Source organism: Chiloscyllium plagiosum, unplaced genomic scaffold, assembly GCF_037043375.1.
Source record: "Chiloscyllium plagiosum isolate Xiang-an unplaced genomic scaffold, Cpla_swu_hap1 HiC_scaffold_15, whole genome shotgun sequence".
Taxonomy (NCBI): Eukaryota; Metazoa; Chordata; class Chondrichthyes; order Orectolobiformes; family Hemiscylliidae; genus Chiloscyllium; species Chiloscyllium plagiosum.
The window spans coordinates 37,716,734-37,738,538 of NW_028270153.1; the positions used below are offsets into that span (position 1 = coordinate 37,716,734).

Sequence of the window (21,805 nt, forward strand, 5' to 3'; positions counted from 1 at the left end):
GTGGATGGGCAGTTCATATAATATCCTGTTGCAGAAAAAATGAGGAAAGGAACTGCTAGATTAACTAATGTTTTCAAATCATAAGACAGATGTAATGTATTTATAACTGCCAAACTTTGTTCTCTGAAAAGATGAAAAATGCTGCCTGAACAATCATAGGTCATAATTAAACCAAGGAGATTGATATTTAGAGCAGGATTGTTCTGGTTTTTTGTAGTTGGTACTATTTCAAAAATCACATTGTTATGTATAAAAAGTTAAGGTCCATAACCACATTTGATACTCCTAATCGTGTGAATTTCATGTCATGCATGGTCATACACCTGAAATTGTAAAACATCACAGCAACTAATGGTATTACAATGACTCTATTAAGCATGCTATAATTTGCGTGGGTGAGGTCAGTCATTTGAAACACTATGGTAGTCTCTTGGAACCAGAATCTAGTATCAAAGTTGCAATTCAACTCAACATAAGAATTGATGGTTAAGCCTCAACGATTTCTGCTTCAAATGTAAGAATGTAGTTGTATTAGTTAGCAGCAACTTCTTGCAAGTGTGCTCATCCATTTGAAAGTGCAATTGCCTAAAACCATCATGGTACTAGCATTTCCCCAGCAAAACATCAATACGAATAGATTGGTTTAATTCTGATGCACAAGCACCACATATCTTTCGTTCTTTTAGTAATCCAAAAAGAGCAGGATTTTCTGTTCACTCACTGCATACGTTTCCTCACCCTCGTTATATTTTAATTAGAACAATAGCATTTCTGACAGCTTGTCTTACCAGCTATAGAAGTATAAATGAAAGCAGTATCATATTTAGTAATTCAATGCAAATTTTGAGTAATTCAAAAAAAAAATTACGTTAAGGCATTACTTTCATTAGGATTATTCACAAGAAAAGCAATGTAAATGTAAAACATTTGCAAGGTTTGTGAAGGTTTGTAGCTCAGGTTGAGGTTTAGGGTGTAGGTTTGCTCGCTGAGCTGTAGGTTTGGTATCCAGACGTTTCATTACCTGGCTAGGTAAAATCACCAGTGGCGACCGCCAAGTGAAGTGAAGCTGTTGTCTCCTGCTTTCTACTTCTATATTTCTCCTGGATGGGGTTCCTGGGGTTTGTGGTGATGTCATTTCCTGTTCGGAATCCTAGTAGCACACAAACCCACCGACTCTCTCAAACAAAAACTAACAAACCTAAAAGACCCAGTACAACCCATGGACAAAACCAACGTCATCTACAAAATTCCATGCACGGACTGCCACAAACACTACATAGGACAAACAGGAAGAAAGTTAGTCACCAGGATACACGAACACCAGCTAGCCACAAAAAGGCATGACCCTCTCTCCCTCGTAGCCCTACACACGGATGAAAAAAAACACCATTTCGACTGGGATAACATATCTATCCTGGGACAGGCTAAGCAAAGACATGCCAGAGAATTCCTAGAGGCCTGGCACTCCAACCACAATGCCATAAACAAACACACAGATCTAGATACCGTCTATCGACCCCTCAGAAAGCAAACAGGAAATGACATCACCACAAACCCCAGGAACCCCATCCAGGAGAAGGATATAAATAGAAAGCAGGAGACAACAGCTTGCTTCACTTGGAGGTCGCCACCGATGATGTTACCTAGCCAGTTAATGAAATGTCTGGATACCAAACTACAGCTCAGTGAGCAAACCTACACCCCGTAAAACATTTGTACAGTATGTGAGGAGAGTGCTGTTTGATTGGCAAGTGAATGGTAGACAGGTTATCATGCAGAATCCACCAGTTAGATAGTGATTGAAAATTAACTGCAAAGGATTGAATAAAGATGCCTTGACCAGCTACTCATTGTCCTAAGTAATGAACTAGTAAATAGTTGACACCTATTTTGTTGAGTTGAAACAGGCACAGTATATGTACATATCCTTGCTTATTGCTGAGAACAGGCCTTGTGTTAATATAGGTACCTTCCAATAAAAGTACAGTCCAGTTCATGCAAGTGTGTTTCATAGTGAGTCCAACTGACAGTCCAAAATTAGTTGTCATTGTAATTAATTGCATACTCAAGAGTTATTTAGCAAATGTCCAATTACAGAATCACATCTGATATTGAACACTTTTGCGTTTTGCAAATGAGGGGTGATTGAATGCAGTCAGTACCCTGCTTGTTGCGAATAGGCCAAGGGATACACTTTTTGATATGATTCACCTGTCTTTGGGACATATAGTCTCCACATCTTGCATCACACTGGGACTGTAATTCATATACCATGTTTACTCATTTGTATGATATGCAAAATATCTTGATAACAGCTTCCTTTCAGAGGTGAATATCACTCAAGTTGTTCTTGATTAGTAGCAGCATGAAACAGCTAGCTTCATATTGCTCAAGCATTTGAGATTAATCAGAAGTGGACTGCATAGCGTAGGTGAGTGGGCACAATTTGTCAGGTTGAGTATAATGTGGAAAAATGCAAACTTGTCCACCTTAACAGGAAAACAGCATTTTACTTTAGTGGAGAGATATTTCAGAACTCTGAAGTACAGGGGAACCTGGTAAAATAGAAAATATAGCATGCATGTATAACAAGTGATTAGGAAGACAAAAGGAACATCCTAATATCTTGCAAGTTGTACAGGGTATTGAAGAGAACACATCTGAAGTAAGTCTCAGTCATCTTATTTGAGAAAGGACATTTGCTTCAGAAGCAGTTCAGAGAAAGTTCACTGGACTGATTCCTGAGGGTGAGCAGGTGAACCTATGAGGAAATGGAGCATGAAACCATTGGTGTTTTAGATGAATGTAAGATGATCTTACTGAAATCTGCAAGATGCTGAGGAGACTTGACATGATGGATGCCAAAAGGTTGATATCCCCTTATGGGAAAGCTTAGAAATAGGGAACACAGTTTAAAAATTCAAAATGTTTAAGATATGATGAAGAGAAATATTTAGACTTTGGGGGTTGTGAGTCTATTCCCCCAAGAGAAAGTCAGAATAGATGCCAGATTACTGAAAATTTTGAAGGCAGTAGTGGGTAGATTCACAAGGGTGTTAAGTAGTATTGCAGTAGGAAAGTGGAGTTGAAGCCACGATCAGGTCAGCTGTGATCTTATTGAATGGCAAAGCAGGATTGAGGGCCCAGTTACTTCCTATTTCGAATTTGTATGTGACCAACATTACTTATTCTTGACCAGTTTACTTTAATAGGGTTACATTCAATTAGTGCTTCAACTTCCTGTCAGTAAACAATTACTTAAGCCTACCATTGGAAATTCAAATAAAAGCCCACTATTTAAATGCAATACATTAAGTAGGAACGTATGTAAATGTAATCCAGTTATTCTGGAAGTGCACAGGTTTCTTTTCTAATGAACACTTTCTAATTAAAAATATTTTGGAGAAATTTAAGTGTTAAATTTTTTTTAGGTTGTTTTCAAAGCTGCGTTTGTGGAAGTGGTGAATGGAGCTTACAGGAGACTGGAATACTAAGCACAGATTGCCAGTCTGGTAATAAATGACAAAACCTTTAAGGATGCTGGTCACAGTGGCTCAACTGCATTATCATGCAACAGGCTTATTGAGTAAAGCTGAACAGATGTGCTTGATGTAAACCAGGATATCAGATTTTTCAAAACAGGAAAAAAAATAAATGTAATTAAATCTACATGTTTGCTTTTCAGATTTTCCATATTAAAATATTGTTGGTTTTCAAATGAAAGGCTTGTTTTGAATTAAGAGGACATGGACTTGTTTACCACAAAATTCACTTCTAGCCTCCTGACTCACTGACTTTTGTCTTTCTCTCATACAATGCACATTATCTAAAATACCAACATTGCTGATGCACTGTTATGGAAATACATACAATGAAAGGAGTTCTAAACATTGTGTTCCTATTTGGGACATACAGCTTGTGCAGTTGTTCTAGTATTGTTACATATGTAGATTTTGGTTGAAAGTTGTCAACCTTCCAGCTACTGTCATTGTTCTTTTTTATTTATATCATAAATTTGAAGTAGATGTAGTGTCAGAAAGTCTCCTATTGGTGACTTAATCTATGGTAGATACATAAATGTCGACAGCACAGAAAAAGGCCCTTCAGCCCATAGTGTGCACCAGACAAAAACAATCACCTAACCATTCTAATTCAATTTTTCACCACTTGGTGGATAACCTTGCATGCCATGGCATTGCAAGTGTACATCTGAATGCTTCTTAAATATTATGAGGGTTTCTGCCTTTACCACCCTTACAGGCAATGGTTCCAGATTCCCAACATATTCCTCAAGCCCTCTCTAAACATCCTGCTCCTTGCCTTAAATCTAAGTCCCCTGGCCACTGATCTCTCTACCAAGAGGAATGGTTTCTTCCTGTCTATGCCCCTCACAATTTCATATGTGACACCCCTCAGTCTCCTTTTTTTTAATGATTGTAATCATGCTTTTGTAAAAACTCTGATCTTTCATTTGTTCTGCAGGTGGCAGGCCTTCAGGTTGGGAGGAAGATTTACTCCATCAATGAAGATTTGGTTTTTCTTCGGCCAATTTTGGAAGTGGAGACCATTTTAAATCAGTTGCACTGCAGTCGGCGACCACTGAGGATGCTGATTGCAACAAAACCCAAAGAGTGAGTCATCTCATGTGACCAACAAAAGAAATTTGTGCAAGATTTAAATTTGCCTTCTATTAGTAATACTTCACATTAGTTACGTAATCAGAGTATATCAATTTCCTTAAACTGCTTGCTATTTGAAAGGGCAGTCTGGCAGATGAGATCATTGCATCTAATGCTTTTCAACAGCTTCCTCACTGTCGTTGCATCAGTTGCAACCTTGCTTATTTCGGTGTTTGTATTGAATTTTGGAATATTTTTACATTCACTGTTACATATTGCAACCTCTAGATTAATTATACCTTATGTTAAAAACAAACAAATTTAGCCAAGCATAACAGTGGTGTTGCACAGAACTCCCAATTGTGCTGGTCTGCGTCTTTTTTTAACTTTCTACTTCTGCCACCATAACCTCAATGCAAATTTTACATCATTTTCACTTCAAACTTTTATAAAGGAAAATTCCATCCCTTCAGCTAGGTTCTGAATTGAAGTCAGGTCTCAAAGTCCAAAGACACTATTGAAAATTATCACACATTTTAGCAGTTATTCAAGTTTCAGTCATTTTTTTTTGTCTCAGCCATATCTATAAACAGCAAAAATCTTGAAGAGACTTGACTAGATGGATTTGAAAAGGGCGATTTGCTATTGTGGGAGAATCTAGAACGCAGTGTCATAGTTTAAAAATAAGAGGTTGCCAGAGACAAGCAAAAAAATGTTCTGAGGTTTGAGACTTTTTCAAATTCCCTTCCTCAAAAGACTGTCAATATTTAAATAATTTTATGGAAGAGATAGTTTCTTGATTACCAAAGGGATGGAGTATCCCGGGATGTACAGTTGAGGTACAGATTGGACCATCCATGATTGTATTGAATGATGGAGCATGCTCAAAGGACTAAGTGGCCTACTCTTATTCCTTGTTCATATGTTCGTAAAAGAGGGAGCCTAAACTGAATTAGACCAGTCATATAAATATAAGGGCTACACGGGCTGTGGCAAGCAGCTCACCTCCTGCCTCCTCAAAGCCCTCAACAAGGCACAGTGAGGGGTAAGATTCAATTGTCTCCACTTGCACAAGTGGTCACAATCCAGGATCTTCCCATCTTCTGTCACGAGAGCACAGTCACAGCATTGTGTTTCATCTGCAAAATGCAAATAAGTAACTTGTCAAGCTGCATTCAACAGCTTTCCAAGTCTGAGTTCTTTTCCATCTAGAAGGACAAGGGCAGCAAATGTTGTTTTGAAGTATTGTCATGCTGTTGTAGACTACCTATTCTAGGCCTATTTAAACAAAGAATAAAAATTATCATTGGAACATTTAGTAACATCTGATTGTCTCACTGATGTCCTTGAGACCAGGGTTCTCAGGGTGAAAATAGTTAAGTGTGGTTATTGGGAGAGGATGCAATAGATAAATGATACCCAAATGCAGGTAGGAGCTAACTTATCTAAGTTAGCAAATTAAGGGTGGAATTAAGCAAAGATAAATATAGAAGAATGTAGTGTATTTTTTCATGAATGGATAGTTAGGCCGCATGCCTGTTGAAAAATCCACCTGGTTTTTCTCTTTAAATAATTTAAGTAAGGATGCTAGAAAAGTTGGGTTAAAAATGCACAATGTTAATTTGTGATTTTGTTCTAGTATAAATGATGACAGCAAGTTCCACTTATGGTCTTGCTTTGTGATTATGCATTGAATGTCCTTTTTGCTAATAAGACTGATTTAATTTGTTGCACTTTTTAACACATTTGTGGTAGTACGGTCGGTTTCATGACTAGCTACAAAATTTGAGACTATGCTAATAAATACAAAGTTAAGATCAACTTGCTAAATGTAGTTACTCAGCATCTATATTCCATGTTGATGCAGAATAATCAAAGTTCCTGACTCTTTGGAAGGACTAAGCTTTCAGATATGTGGAGCTGCCCCACCATTTGTTCATGCAGTTCTAAAAGGTAAGACATGCAAGTCGGGAAATTAACATTGAATTCTACAGATCTGATGCCAATATTGACTTCAGTTGCACAATTAGCTGTTATAAATATTCACAGATGATTATTATATGCTATGTGATTTTACACAAAGAAATGGCCGCTAATAACATGATAGGAGCTTTTCACGTTGAATAAAACAATGCATGGACATACCACCACCATCCCAGTGATTAGGTCTTGACTGTATGGAAGGAGAATTGCATGTGTTGCAGTAATACCCAGTTGCACAGGATAGTGTAGCAAAAAAGGCAGATGATTGTAGGCATGGCCTGCAGCCATAGCAAGCTAAAAGTTGAATTAAAAGAAAAGTATCACAGTAAAAAGGTATAGCACAAACATTTTTTTTTAAATGGACAATTATATTCTAAAATTGCAATGGAAAATAACATTTTTAGGTAGTAAAAAAATTAAAATGTGAACTTAGTTTTGAATTTGAAAAATTGATAAAGTGTAAAATAACATCAAAATGTCATAGATTTTACTACATGTTCTATCAGATTTTAAAAAGATTATGTTAAATCAGTCTGCTTTAGCTTTTAAAATTATGTGGGTCTCCTTATTTGCAAATTGAAATGAAGCCTCTTAAACCTGAAGTGTTGGTGTAAAATTTAATAGAGCAATTAAGTTAGAATTAATGGGCAATTAGCCCAAATTCACACTGATTCCTTACTTGGCTTTTGAAGTATTGAGCACTCAGGAATAGCATTGCCTTGACCCACAGTGCCTGTCATATATGATCTGTGATCTCTATCACGTACGAACACAGAACTAGTTTGTCAAATATTCACCTCCCATATATATTGAAAGACGCACTCTCCAATATGTTGCCAAACCTTGGCAGCCATTTTGCGAATAAAAGCCACTATTGCCAAGGAGATCCAACACCGGAGCAGTTGCTTAGCTCAGCCTTCAACCAACTACTTCAATAAGTGCTTGAAAGTGAAGACCTCTGCAAATCAGCAAAAATCTGAGGATATAGAGCAGATATCATCGCTGCAATCTGTACTACAGTGAGATCTGAATTGTATATAAGTGATACATGGTGGAATTTCTTGTGCATTCCCAACAGTATCTCTACTGTGTTCTCTCGATTCAAACACTTGTCAAACAAATGTTAGTATCTTTCTTGAAATTAGTTCTAAAAGTGTTTCGTCAAAACTCCTGCAAAACCAAGTACAAATGGGAGGACAAAGGAATTGTGATAAAGACTGAGTTTCACGTTGAAGTATGGCAGCATTGACATTAGTGGTTGGGTGCCACTTGCTAAGAATGACAACAAGTTGTCAATTGAACTTTGGATCCAAATACCTAAATGATGAAGAAATATGATGACTGCAAAGGTAAGAATAGAAAGCAAATTCTGTACTTGGAACCTCATTGTCTCATGGGATGACCTTCCTCATGTGCCCACACTTGGGTCAAATTGGCCCATTCAGTCACATGAAGATCCACAGCAAAAACTTGCAATCTGAAGTAGATGTGCCAAAAAAAAGCATGCACATGTGTGCACCTTTGAAATTTGCAGGGCCTCTACCACACCCAGTCATGATGAATGCTGACTATATTGCCACGACTGGCACTGTAAAATCTGCTCCCGGATATTTATAGGGTATGTACTAAGAACAGTGCCAAATGGATCTTAAATTGGATGCTAGTTGGAGTCTATCAGTTAGTTGCTTTATTTGTTTTAGTTTAGGTTTAACATTTCTTTTGACAACCTTTTACAAATCATTCTTTTTGTAGCAGTAAAGTGAAATACATTAATCTTTTTCTTGTTACACATATGGTGTACTGTCTTGTGACCAAGTGGATGCAATTCTAAATAGGGGTACAGGCTGTGTGAGCATATCTGGGACTGATGGAGATGGAGGGTCAAAGTATTATTATTATATGCTTGCTTTTTATTTTGCTTTTTTCTTTGATTGTCACTTTCATTCGTGCTTTACTTCCTACCCTGAGAACTCATACAGGAAGAACCCAAGTCCTCCCACTTTATCTCAACCAACGTTCTGCCATAGTGCCGTTCTTTCTCCCCCATTAGAATGTGGGTGTTCTAATAGGATCCTGGAAACCTGGAACTGTGCTTAGCTGACATTCTGCAAAATTCTTTGAGTTTGAAAGGATTGCATTTAGCTTGCAGTTTACAGTTCTTAATGTTGCGCTTTTATGAGATGAGTTTTTTCTCCCCTCCCCCTCTCCATTTGAAGAACATTGGACCAATTTCACCTTGGTGAATTGGCAGCACAAATCCACACAAGCTCTGACCTGGCTCACCTTAACAGCTAAGACATTTATAGAAACAGATTATTCCTTCACCTTGCCTCTTGAGTTGATTTACTTCCTCCCTCTCATTCTGACTTTTCTTCTGTCGTGGTATGTCTACCCACTTGACAAATTCCTGACCTCAACTATAACACAGTACAACACATCAAATCATTTTCTCACAATCTACAGTAAATGCAAGTTTCAACATGATTTACCTCATTTTTTTCACTAGCTTTCTAGTGTTTCCAAAAAAGCATTCATTCAGTGCTTCAACAGAAAGCTCAAAATACAGCTTTTATAGTTCTACAATTACGTGAACCTTAACTTACAAGCATTGGGATGATGACCTGCAATTTAACTTTCTTTGATCAATAAAGAAGTTTGAACTTGCAGAAAATTGCATAATTGTATGCAGGTGAGAAGGACGTGCTAAGACTTTATTTTTGGAAAAATGAAAGATGTTTTACAAGTAGCAGAAATATTGGATGTTACAAATGAGAATTTAGAGAAGCTTTAAAATGCTTTTCTTCTTGTTTGAACACATTTTTGATGTTCTTGACGAATGATGGATAGGATCTCAACTTTGTACTAAGTACACTGTCAAAAGTCTGCTTTATTCCAATGTATTTCTGACTTGGTATGTATTGGTGGGGTAACAGTATCCAGTAGGCGAAAGTGAGGACATCAGATGCTGGAGATTAGAGTCAAAATTAGAGTGGTGCTGGAAATGCACAGCAGGTCAGGCAGCATCTGAAGATCAGGCACATTATATCTACCCACTCCCTTTTATCCATTGTGCTTGTTCCATTCTCAAAGAAATATGAATTAATTTGGCAAACATTACCTCATACAAGCAGGCAGAGTCAAAATGGTTTTATATTTGTCTAAATGCCCTGCCACCACATTAGTCATGGGTTCCAGCATTTTCCAAGGACTGACATTTGGCTAATTTGCTCACAATTTCCTGTTTCTTGAGTAGGGGCATTGCTTTTATAGTTTACCAATCTCCTGGAATTTTTTCAGAATCTAGGGAATCTATAGCCACCACAGCCACTTCTTTTTTCAACTGTAATTACTTGGCAATCAGGTTTAAGGACTTATCTGTCTTTGGTTATAATAATTTTCCTACTATTTTCTCTCCAGTGATCGTCCTGATTAAATTTTCCCTCTTGTTTTCCCCCTTGATTTTCTGCCATTTCTTGTGATGCTTTTAGAGTCATCTACAGTTAAGATATATATGAAATATTTCTACTAAATCCCTGACATTTCTGTGTGATACATTATTAATTCCCCAGTCTCATCCCCCAAGGAACCAATATTTACCTTGACTATTCTCTCTTTATGTACTTAGAAGACCTTTTTGTCATTGTTTAATTCCTTGCTAGTTTTTAGGTACTGGTTTCTCACGCTTCATTTTTTAATCATCCTTCACTGATTTCTAGCATTGCACTAGTCTGACCAATCACTAATCTTCAAACATTGTATACCTTTTACAATTTCATATCATTCTGACTAACTTATTTAGCCAAGTTGATTTATCTTTATCATGTCTTTCTTTTCAGTGGAGTTTAACTTTGTTGATGGTTATGAATGATCCTTAAATGTCTGCTACTGCCTTTCTACTCTCTTACCTTTTCACTATTTTCCTAGTCTAATTGAACCAAATCTGTCTTCATCACTTTGTAGTTGAAGTTTAAGGCATTCATTTCATTCACAAGTTTCTCATCCTCAAACTCTTACCTGGAGAATCCTTGTACATTGAGATAATTAATTCACATTGCCTCAATACACATTATAAAGTTTAAAATAACCTATTCTCCAGTTGTTTCCACCAACGTTTTCTCTGAAGAATGCATCATGAATGCACTCTAGGAAGTCATCCTCAACACTACCTTTACCAATTTATTGTGTCCAAGTTATATGGATCCACACTCTTCTGAATGACTTCTTTCCCTTGCTTCTCCTTATCACCATTAAAGCTAATTCCACAAATTGATCCTCTCAGCTAGCATCACTTCTCATTACTGTCTTGATTTGATCCTTTAGTCACAGAAATACTTCACCCCTGTTTCCTTCCTATATTTGTGAAATAATTTCACTTGCCATCAGCAACTTACGCTGAAAAAGAAAGCTTCCCAAACTAGTTGTCTATGCTTGTCACTGATTACTTGAGAGGAAACTGAACACTCAAAGGAAACTGGTTGAGGTTTGTATATTGCAACAAATTGTACTATTAGAGCTCCATGTACATGATTCTCCAAAATTGTCAATTTTATGTTACTTGTTTACTGTGTGCTCTTTCTGAAAAGTTTGGGAGCTAATCCTGGCCCGATCCTCCAATTTAACCAAAATGAATCATTTGTAGGCTAAATCTTTGTGCAATGGATTACCACAGGACATTGCAGAATACTGGATAGGAAAAAGTATTACGTAGTGATTATGGTAAGAGCTATTTATGTGTAAATGCTAGGATTCCCAGAACCATTGACTAAAAACCATATGCTTCAAATCACTTTTTGCCAAAAAAATGCAAAACTTGTAAACAGTGGGTGCAAAGAGTGACAGAAGATTGTGTACTTCAACATAATTCTTTAACTAAAACTTTTAATGAGTCTTTGGCTGTGGGTGAGAGGGCTTTCCGGTATAAAGCAGTCACTTTCAAAGCTTATGTCCTGTTCCTGTAAAAATATTCTGTTCTGGGTTATTACAAAGCATGTGGGTAACCTTACAGAATAGACAATTTATCTTTACCTTATTAAGATTTCACACAAACTCCCCGCAAGTTCAGTCATGATGTCCCATCTTGCTAGAAAATGTGCAGCTGTCAGTCTGTCTATTCTCCCTTTTCTATCTTTCCACTCTTCTCACACTCATAAGTTTAAACATTGCATCTTTATGAATGAATATCAAGTACTCCAAACAAAGTGAGGAAGTGAAAAATGCTGCACACTGGATCTAATCTTCAAGCATTGTTTATGGGTACAGTGTGAATATGCTATGATTTCACCCTCTTTCTCCACCTAGTGTGTGTGTGAGTACATGCATGTGAAATGTGGATAAGATTGTGAGAAGATTGACTAGGCTCAAATGTGGTACTGCTCAATGTACAAGGTGACATAAAGAAAAGATTTACTCTCTTCCATTCATTGATTAGTTGACCACAATCTTTTAATTGTGGTTCATTTCTGTTTCTATTAAACTTAGCACTTCGTGTATATAATTGAAATGGGTACTTTGATAACTGCGAAATAATAATGTAAGAAGTCCTTGATGTTCTATAGTACAAAAGATTTCTAGCTGATAATGGGGAATATTCTGTATGGGTAGTGAAGCTTATACAATGCACTTGATGTATTAGACTGTGGACAACTGTAATGGATAGTGTATTTGGAAGGAAATCTAAAGATGGGAAATCTTTCTTTTCAATATTTGTTTAATCTCAGTTATTTTTATGCTTTTCCTTATTCTTCCTTGGGATGTGGGCCTTGCTGGCAAGCCTAGCATTTGTTACCCATCCCTGATATCCCTTAATGGCTGAATGGTTTGTTAGGCCATTCACAGGAAAATTAATAGATAACCACATTGGTGTGGTTCTGAAGAGCTGTATATGTCAGACAAGGTTGATTGCAATGTTCCTTCCTGACAGGACATTAATGAACCAGATGGGTTTTTACTTCAATTGATAATGATTTCATGGCTATCATTGCTAACTCTAGCTTATAGTTCCAGACTTTATTTGTTGAATTTGCAGTGGTGGGATTTGAACCCATGTTCTCTGAGCATTAATCAGGATTACTTGTGCACAGTTACCAGTATACTGTCATCTCATTGCAAGGATTTTCTGTATCCAGTTTGGTGGTTGACTGCCCTGGGCAAATGCTAAGAGCTGTAATTCAGCATAAACTATCAATTCAGTGCTTTCAATATCTATTATCAGATTATGCAGCTTTAAGTTTGTAGTCTATAAATTAATTGTAAGAAGATTTAAAATTCTGATTATTGTGCAGGGTCTGGGGCTGCAGCAGCGGGACTTCTTCCTGGCCAGTGTGTTCTAAAAGTAAACGGGAACAACGTTAGCAAAGAAAACTACACTGAAGTACTTGAACACTTCAGTGCATACAGAAATAATCCACAGCATTTGCTGGTAAGTCACAATTTTATCACACCCAATTGTGGTTTTTTTACTCGAACTTAATGTTGATTTTTTGTCTCATCACCTTAAATAAATAAAGTAATATGATGGAGGATTACTTTCTTAAATTATAAGTCTTCCTGGTAGTGTTCCCTCCATAATGTTACTTGATATGGAATTGTAGGATCTTGGCCATTCACAGTGTTAAGTGACTTGCACTACTGCTGCCTCATAGTCAGAAAGTGACATTGTCAATTAATTCAACCAGGCTGCAGTACTTCTAGTGATTACCAAGGACGAGGTGGCACTGTTGTTATCAGAAGTGACACAGTACCAACAAACCACTCAAATTGGTTGTTAGTGTTTCTAAAGTCTTTGAATAACTAAAGATTGGAAAGGGTTTATTTAGTTTGTCTTGTCAAGTGGGGAAATCATTTGGGTTCCGGGATAGCTAAAGAGTTGTGAGAAACGACAAGTTGAATTTATTCACATGAAATGGTACTGATGTAAAGAATCACCATTAATTCTGCATTTGCTAATTTGTACTTTATGCTGTTCTGTGTATTAATTTAAATAAATGTGAGATTGCAAAAGAACCACAAAGTATGTTATATTTTGTTAATTATACACAATTGTACATAATGTAATTGAAAGAGAATGCCCTATTGAGCTTCCAGTTATGGGAAATAGTATGTCTTTGTATATTTCTATAGTCTATTTGATAATGAATTTCCTTGTCATGTTCCCTTGTTTTGGTTGGATGCGCATGTACACATGAATTGATACGTCAGTGTGTCTGGAACAATAAGTAATATCTTCAATTGGTAGAGCTTAAAGAATATGTGTGAAAATGAAATTATATGATAAAATTGTCACAAATCAATAAAATTGTTTTGAAATGTAGACACCATTGTATCATGACAAGCAGCCTGTGCTCAGCGAGCTCCCACAAAACCAATACAATAATGACCAGTTAATTTCAGTTTTTGTGTTCTGTTGCTTGAGACATAAATATTGGCCAAGGCACCAAGAGTAACCTGCATTGTTTCTTTTCAAAATAATGTCATGGGATCCTTTGCATTCATCTGTGCAGGCAGATCTGACCTTGGCGTAATGTCGAAAGAATGCACAGGGCTGTATTGCATTGGAGTGTCAGCTTGATTTTCCACTCAAGCTATGGAGTGAGACTTGAAATGTTTTATAGAGAGCGAACTTATTCAATCCAGCAATCTTTGTTACAACTGTTTGCATCAGAAAATATTGTAATATCATTTCACATTGTGGTTATAATTAGAATGATGCATGAATATTTATACTTGCAATTCTCATGGGTTGCTGCTAAAATGATACCAATATTTGTTGCATGAAATAAAAGTAATATTTTCATCTCTTCCCTTTTCTACCCACCACCACTCCCAAAACAAATCTGTTGTTTAAAATCCCAGGTAATTTACTTTTAATCTTTTATTTCCTCTTGTTTCTCGTATTTGAAACTCTGGTTTGACTGCAAACAATTGAATAATCCTAAGTTCTGGTTTCTCAGTCAGTTGTGTGAAAAGATTCAACTTGTAAATACTAAGAGCATTACCCAGTAAAACAAAATAAACCAAAACACTAAGTTTCTTCTTTTAAAAGTTAGTTGGCTTGAACAAATTTAAAATGTCTAATTCTAATGAGTAACACAAGAAATCCTAATTCTTCTCACTCTCTCATTTCTCAAGAATACACGTTCAAGTCAGTGGATATATAGGACTGTTGAAGATGTTGATGAGATGATGAAAACAAAAGTCAACACAAATAGTGTTTACAGTATTTCCGATCTGTCAATGAATGACAAATTGTTAGATGTTCCAGCCAATCAAACAAAGCCATGTGATCATATCACTGAGAGCAAGCAGGAGACTGGTATGTTATGATTTAATTACAAATGGAACCTGTTTGCTTAAACCATATTTTTAAACAGAAGTCTTGCATGTGTTCTCTGTTGATTTATTTTTGAAGATATCCAGTGCACAAAGTTTGAAATTTATTTACGTTGAACAATCAATGTAGAAGGCTCCAAATAATTTCTGTTCAATTTGCTTTAATCCAAGTAGGTTGAAGGGTTTTCTGGCTCCATTTAAGCAACTAGCTTCAAACAAATTAGAGTTCCATGTAAACATGGTCATGCCATATGGAGATTTGTGCATGAAACTTGTGAGCCTTATCAGATCCAAGTTCAGTTGGCAACCATTGATGTTTTCTGACCAGTATCTAGGAAATGTACTTCCACCAGAAAAGTGGACTTCACCAGTTTCCTCATTTCCCTCCCCCCATCTTACACCAGTTCCAAACTTCCAGCTCAGCACCATCCCCATGACTTGTCCTACCTGCCAATCTTCCTTCCCACCTATCCATTCCACCCTCCTCTCCGACCTATCACCTTCATCCCCAACTCCATCCTACTGTACTCTTGGTTTCCTTCTCCCCATTTATCTCTCCAACCCCTGATGCTGTCTGCCTATTCCTGATGAAGGGCTTTTGCCCGAAACATCGATTTTCCTGCTCCTCGGATGCTGCCTGACCTGCTGTACTTTTCCAGCACCACTCTAATCTTGACTCTGATCTGCAGCATCTGCAGTCCTCACTTTTGCTCTAGGAAGTGTAAACTTATTGTGCACTGATCCATGAAAATTGAACAGGTCAAATACCTTGGTAATGGCTTTCATGTTCTGTCACCCTTCACAGCTACTGTGAAAAGGAAGATAGGATACCACTTCTGTTTTCACTTGTAAGCTGCATATCCTTTTCTGTGGGAAACATGGTCATGCAATGCTTGCATGCAATGTCATCTCTCACAGTTAACTGCAATTGGTGCAATAAGTAAAATTAGCTGGGAAGGGAGGACTCCTTTTCAGCAGATTTGGCTGACTGCCAATTTCAAGACTGTATGTAATTTCACCGTCAGCTGGCAGGTGACTGTCACTTCCAGGCCTGGGGGTTGATATTTGGCAATCTTACTATTGACACAGTTCCCTGGACATGTTATTTTGTCATTAGAGAATTATGAAGATAGGGAGAGAGATGGTGGCCTCTGTCTTGGTACGGAGTGAAAAATGTTTATAAGATTTGTTTATTTAATGTAAGGCCATCTATTGGAGTTCTTGGGAGTCGAATCATCTACTTGACTTGCAATTTCCACTCAAATAAAAACCGAGTAATGCAATTGCTGGTGATCTGAAATAAAAGCAGGATACTGGAGAAAGCCAGCAGGTATTTTCCAAAGAAGAGTCATATTGGACTTAAAAGATTAACTGTGTTTTTCTCTTTACAAAGGCTGCAGGATCTGCTGCTTTCATTGCAATGACCACTGTCAGTTTTGCATCCATACATGTAAAAATGTAAAGCATGTTCATTTTCTAAATAGCCTGTTTTCCATCAAAATTCACTGTGTAATTAAAATATCATACAATTTTTTAACTTCAATAATTGCCATTCTTGATTTTTCTCTGAAGTTTTAGTGAACTAAAATTATTTTTAGTTATGAAAATGTGAAATTTCTATGTAAGGAGTATGTGGGTGAAGATGGAATTATAGAAAGTGAAGAATTTGTTTTATGTTTTGCATTTTAGAATGTCCAAGCAATGTTTTCTTTAATTTTTTTTTTGGTACTAAGTCCCTTACAAACTCCTCAGAGCACTTTTTTTTGAGAATGGGCAATTTACATTTCACAAGTTATATTATGTTCAAAATTTCTCCAGACAAACTGGCTAAGTTGTGAATGGCCTTTTTTTTTCATATCCAGTACATTTGATGCTTGTCCACATCTTAGAGGAAACATTGATCCCAAGAATGACAATCAGTTATTTTTTTTTACATCTGATCATTTCTTGTTTCGGCAAATGCCTGAGAGTTAATTCTCCAGGGCAAGTAACTTTTTGGATCAGAGGCATCTTTTTTCTTGGATCATTTTAACTCTGTAACAATACAGGGCTGTCTAGATTTGCATTAAAAAGAAATCCATGATAGCTGGCTTCCAAAATGAGGGCAGTTTGCTCTGGTTAATTCTGTAAATGTAATTACCTCCCTAAGCTTGAACAAGTTTCCAGTGAGGTAAGGGGAATTACTTATAAGAAAAGTCAAAGTCTGATTGCAGTTTGTAAATCTAACAAGTGAACAATCGAGCTTGTTTCAGGCTGTCAATCATTTAATACATTAAAGATAATCCTTTATCAATCTTTGTAGATCTGCAGCCGATCATTGATGGGGTGACCTCTCATGTCAACATGACTGTCGATAATGTGTATTTAGAGCACGGTGTTATCTATGAGTATGTCAGTACAGTTGGGATAAAATGTCACGTCAAGGAAAAAATGGTGGAGCCTAAGGGATGTTTCAATTTAACTGCAAAGGTATAGATTATTTAATTATATTTAAAGTATGATTTCTCATGCATGTTGTCAGAAATTATATTTCCATTATCGGAAAACATCATTTTATAAATTGCAACAATGGCTTGTATAATAAAGATAACGTACTAAGGAAGGATTTAAACTTCAGAGGCTTCACTTCAGGTTACTAACTGTGGCTTAACAAATCCAAGTAGGACTACAAATCAAATTTCAGGGACCATTACCAAACTCTCAACACAATGCTGTTTGATTTAACTGATTTAGATTGAATACTAACTATCTCTGACATCCAAAGACTAACTTGGAATTATGAAATCTGAGAGTGGTTCAATTTTAAATTGTTATTAAAACAAGTGATTCTGTCTATAGTTGTGGTGCATTTTACTAAACCACTGAGTATATTTCTTTTAAATGCCTTCAAATTTAAAGTCAACATTTGTCATCACTAAGAGTTAATCCATGCTAAGGAAGGCCGAGTGGAAATGAATTAGCCACTTTTTTGGCTGAGGAAGTGGATTCTAGAAGGAATAAGCAACACAGAAAATTGTGTAGCGCCAAGCTAAATCATTTCATAAAGACTTTATTTGGAACCCAAGCCAGAGAAGGGTGTGGAAATGTGGATGCTATGCTAAAGTGCAGGCAGTGTACACTGTGAAAATGGCATAAAACCTTATTTGCTGCATCAGGGATTCTGGCTGCATTTATAAGGTGAACATCTTTAGGCAGGCAATTGCAAAGAAAATAGGAGTAGATGTTGGCCATTCGACCCATTGAGCCTTCTCCACTATTCAATATAATTATGGTTGCTTATCAAATTTAGTAACCTATTGCTGCTTTCTCCCCAAGTTCTTTGATACCTTAAGCCCTGCGAGCTACATCTAATTTCTTTTTTAAAATATTCAATATTATGCCCTCAACTGCTTTCTGTGGCAGAGAATTTCATAGGCTCACCACTCTCTAAGTGAAGAAACTTCTTTTCATCTCAATCCTGTGTTGCCAGTCTCCATCCCTAAATTGTAATTCCTGGTTCTGGACTCTCCAACATCCTTCTTTTTTTGTCCTATCTAGTCCTGTCACAATTTTATAGATTTTTAGAGACTGCCCCCTCATTCTTAACTCCGGTGAATATAGTCTGAACTACTCCAGTCTCCCTTCATACATCAGTCCTGCCATCCCAGGAATCAGTCTGGTAGACATGCACTACACTCATTTTATTAAAAATTACAATTAAAGATGTTGTCTGTCTGTACAGAGCATTGATGAATTATTCTGTTTCTGTCATGAAGGGAGTCTGAATGGTAGCAGTGTTGTTCCTTAATTATTGATGTAATTTCATTGAGCTACTCTTTGTTATTGCCTGAATCAAAGATCTTTTCAACTCTGATTTCTGCACCATGATCCTGCCCTCAACCCCCACCCCTAAATTCCACAAGTCCCTTTCCCACTTTTTAATTCAGCTTCTCTCAAGCTATTGCACTACAAAACCTAGCAGGAAGCTGGAAGAGCACAGCAAGCGAGGCAGCATCAGGAAGTGGAGAAGTTGACATTTTGGGTATAACCTTTCTTCAGGAATCGCTCTGGAGAAGGATTATACCCAAGACATGGACTTCTCCACCCCTTAATGCTGCCTGGCTTGCTGTGTTCTTCGAGCCTCCTGCTTGTCTACTTTGGATTCCAGAAGTTGCAGTTTTTTTTTGTTTCTGATGCAAAACCATAAGCAAAGATACTTCATTGCATGAGGCCCAACCTTTACAAGATAACCAGGTTGTTATCAAATCTCCTGAAACATGTCCAACAAACATTGGCAACCCTCCTGGAATTTCGTATCATTAGCTTTTAGCTTGTGGTTTCCTTGTGTGAGGAAATGGATGAGTTTGATGTTCTTGCCAGATTGTTTTGTATTTGATGCAATTGCATGTATCCCATTGCTTTCATGTTTTGCCAGCTTAAATTATATTCCTGCTGACTGAGGTAGTTTTGATTGATAAGTAGGGAAATCCCATTTGTTTATTGGCAAAGAAGAACTCTACTATGTGTCATATTTATAATGAAAACATATTCAAGAACTTTATTTCATTGTTTGAAATACCACCTTCACTGACGCTACTTATTTTGCTAGATTTTGGAAGCTTTAGCAGCAGATGACCGTCAGTTTGTAAAGAACTGCAGAGGACTGATATCGTCTAGAAATTCTCTCATCTTTAAGCCTCAATTGGAATTCAGCCATCTATGTGAGACCAAGCTTGATACCATTGGCCAGAGAATTTCCAATTATTTGAAGGTAGATATGACAAATTTGTTTGCTAAATTATAGTATCTGAGCAGTATCATCTGAACAGTTGAAGTAGCTGGGAATTCCGTTGGATTCTGCAATGGTATACTCTTATCATTGTTCAGTCTGGTTAAATAACTTCTTGAATTTGTTCAGATTTTCCTTTAGTTTTCTTAGAGTTATTTTTGACTTTGGTTGGAGGTGTGTTCGTTAACTTCTTTACAGTATTGATGCCTGGAGTTGAACTTGCCGATTTACAGCCGAGCAAATTTCTCATTCACTCTGAAAACTAAAAGGCTAACATTTATTGTAATACGACTTCTGTTTTCATGAGGCTGCAATATTTTCACCAATATTTGAGAGATTCCATTCTAATAGTGAGAGAAATGTTGCAATATGTTGAGATAAGAATTAGAATTAGGTTTTATTGTCGCATATACTCAAGTACAGGGATACAGGAGTATGGGAAATGTTTACAATGTCACCATTCATGCCGCCACCTTAGGTACAAGGGATCTAGGTACAAAATCTTAGGTAAAAAGGAGAAAAATAAAGACCTAAATTAAAAGTTCAACATTACAGTTCTTGTCAGTATAAAGTAGAGAATAAGAATTAAAGTTAGAAGTTCCAAATTACAAAGGTCCTTCTTTAGCCATGGTCCTGCAGATGTTCCATCCTCTGATTTCCCTACAAGGGCTCCATCTCTCCCCTGCTCTGGTCTCCATCTTTCCCCTGCACTGGGCTCCATCTGTCAATCCCCGGGCCTCCATGCTGCCCTCTCGCTGCTGATCACCATCCACGCTCACCAGCTGCCTTGCCACCAGCCACCAGAGTTCCACCTGGTGCGACCCCAGGCCCTGAGCTGTGTCTGTGAAACCACCGACCTCCAGAGTTCTAACCAAGCGCGCCAACTAGCTCATGGCTGACCACCCCATTCCCAGCTGTGACCCTCCAGTTGCTGCTGCCTCTGCCTCCACAACTTCCAGAAGAAAGTAAAGAAAAAGAAAAACAAAAGAAAACAGCGAGAAAATAAGAAAGAAAAGCATTTGGAGTAAATGAGGTCTGGTTCAGGAGCCCTATTCTCCTGTCATATTGGAATAAGAAAAGTCTTTTGGTCGCCAACTGGAATGGCATTGTAAAAGCACTTTCAAAGTTAGCTGGGAAAATCTTCATAAATTCTTAAAAATACTGTTGCACAAGAGCAGTGGAATCTCTGTCCCCAATTAAATAAACTACATACTGCTGTATCCACTTAGTATCTAAAATATGATTTTCCATCCTTTCAGTTTATGGAAGAAGGTTTATTCAAAAATAACCTCTTTTATCAGACATAGCAGTAGAAGCAGATGCATATTTTCTTTTAAAATTAATTTTGAAAAATATTTGAAAAAACACAAAAGGTTTTTGGCAATGACACAGGAATGGAAATTAGTGTCTCGGTCTTTGAAAGAGCTAGCACAGGCATTGCAGCTGAATGGTTCATCCCAGAAAACAACAAGTGCATCAACAAACTCTATTCTGAACTGAAGGGAACTAAATTCATCATCATCAAAGTGCTGTCTGTACATACTCCCTGGCACCTTAAGATGAGCACACTTTATCTTTTGTGTAAATCTTTGATGTCGTAGAATCATATAGAGAATGTTCACAATGGTACCTTTTATTAAATTTGTTCTCTGTGGTTGTGTTTAGTTTGCCCAAGAGTTGAAAAATAAAGCATGGCCCTCCTTCAAGCAAGCTTCAACCAGTTTACACCCATTAAACAGCACGGACTTCTGTCCAAGCAACTGTCATATTAATGTCATTGAAGTATCCTGTCCAAAAAATACTACCTCTCTGGGAAGATCTTTCAGTATACGCTTTGGTCGAAAAAATTCTTTCCTCGGCCTGGAGCAAGATCAAGGTAATAGAAAATTATTATCTGAAAATTTCAGTTTATTTAATTCATGATTACAATACAATAAATTCCTGTTGAATGAATTGAATTAAGAGAAAGTGAGGACTGCAGATGGTGGAGATCAGAGAGTGATGCTGGAAAAGCATAGCAGGTCAGGCAGCAGCCGAGGGGCAGGAGAATCGACGTTTCGGACATAGGCCCTTAATCAGGAATGAGGCTTGTGAGCCGGAGGGCTGG

At 37.2% G+C, this 21,805-nt stretch overlaps 1 protein-coding gene across 1 annotated transcript in view; it reads left to right on the forward strand.

Moving 5' to 3' along the window:
* prex1 (phosphatidylinositol-3,4,5-trisphosphate-dependent Rac exchange factor 1) overlaps window positions 1–21,805 on the forward strand; it is a 224,052-nt gene that overhangs the window by 148,242 nt on the left and 54,005 nt on the right. Inside the window, exons 18-24 of the mRNA XM_043710358.2 lie at window positions 4,483–4,631; window positions 6,487–6,572; window positions 12,884–13,020; window positions 14,730–14,913; window positions 17,233–17,399; window positions 19,519–19,680; window positions 21,364–21,574. Of these exons, the coding sequence (XP_043566293.2) occupies window positions 4,483–4,631; window positions 6,487–6,572; window positions 12,884–13,020; window positions 14,730–14,913; window positions 17,233–17,399; window positions 19,519–19,680; window positions 21,364–21,574 (1,096 nt within the window). The remainder of the gene's footprint in view (window positions 1–4,482; window positions 4,632–6,486; window positions 6,573–12,883; window positions 13,021–14,729; window positions 14,914–17,232; window positions 17,400–19,518; window positions 19,681–21,363; window positions 21,575–21,805) is intronic.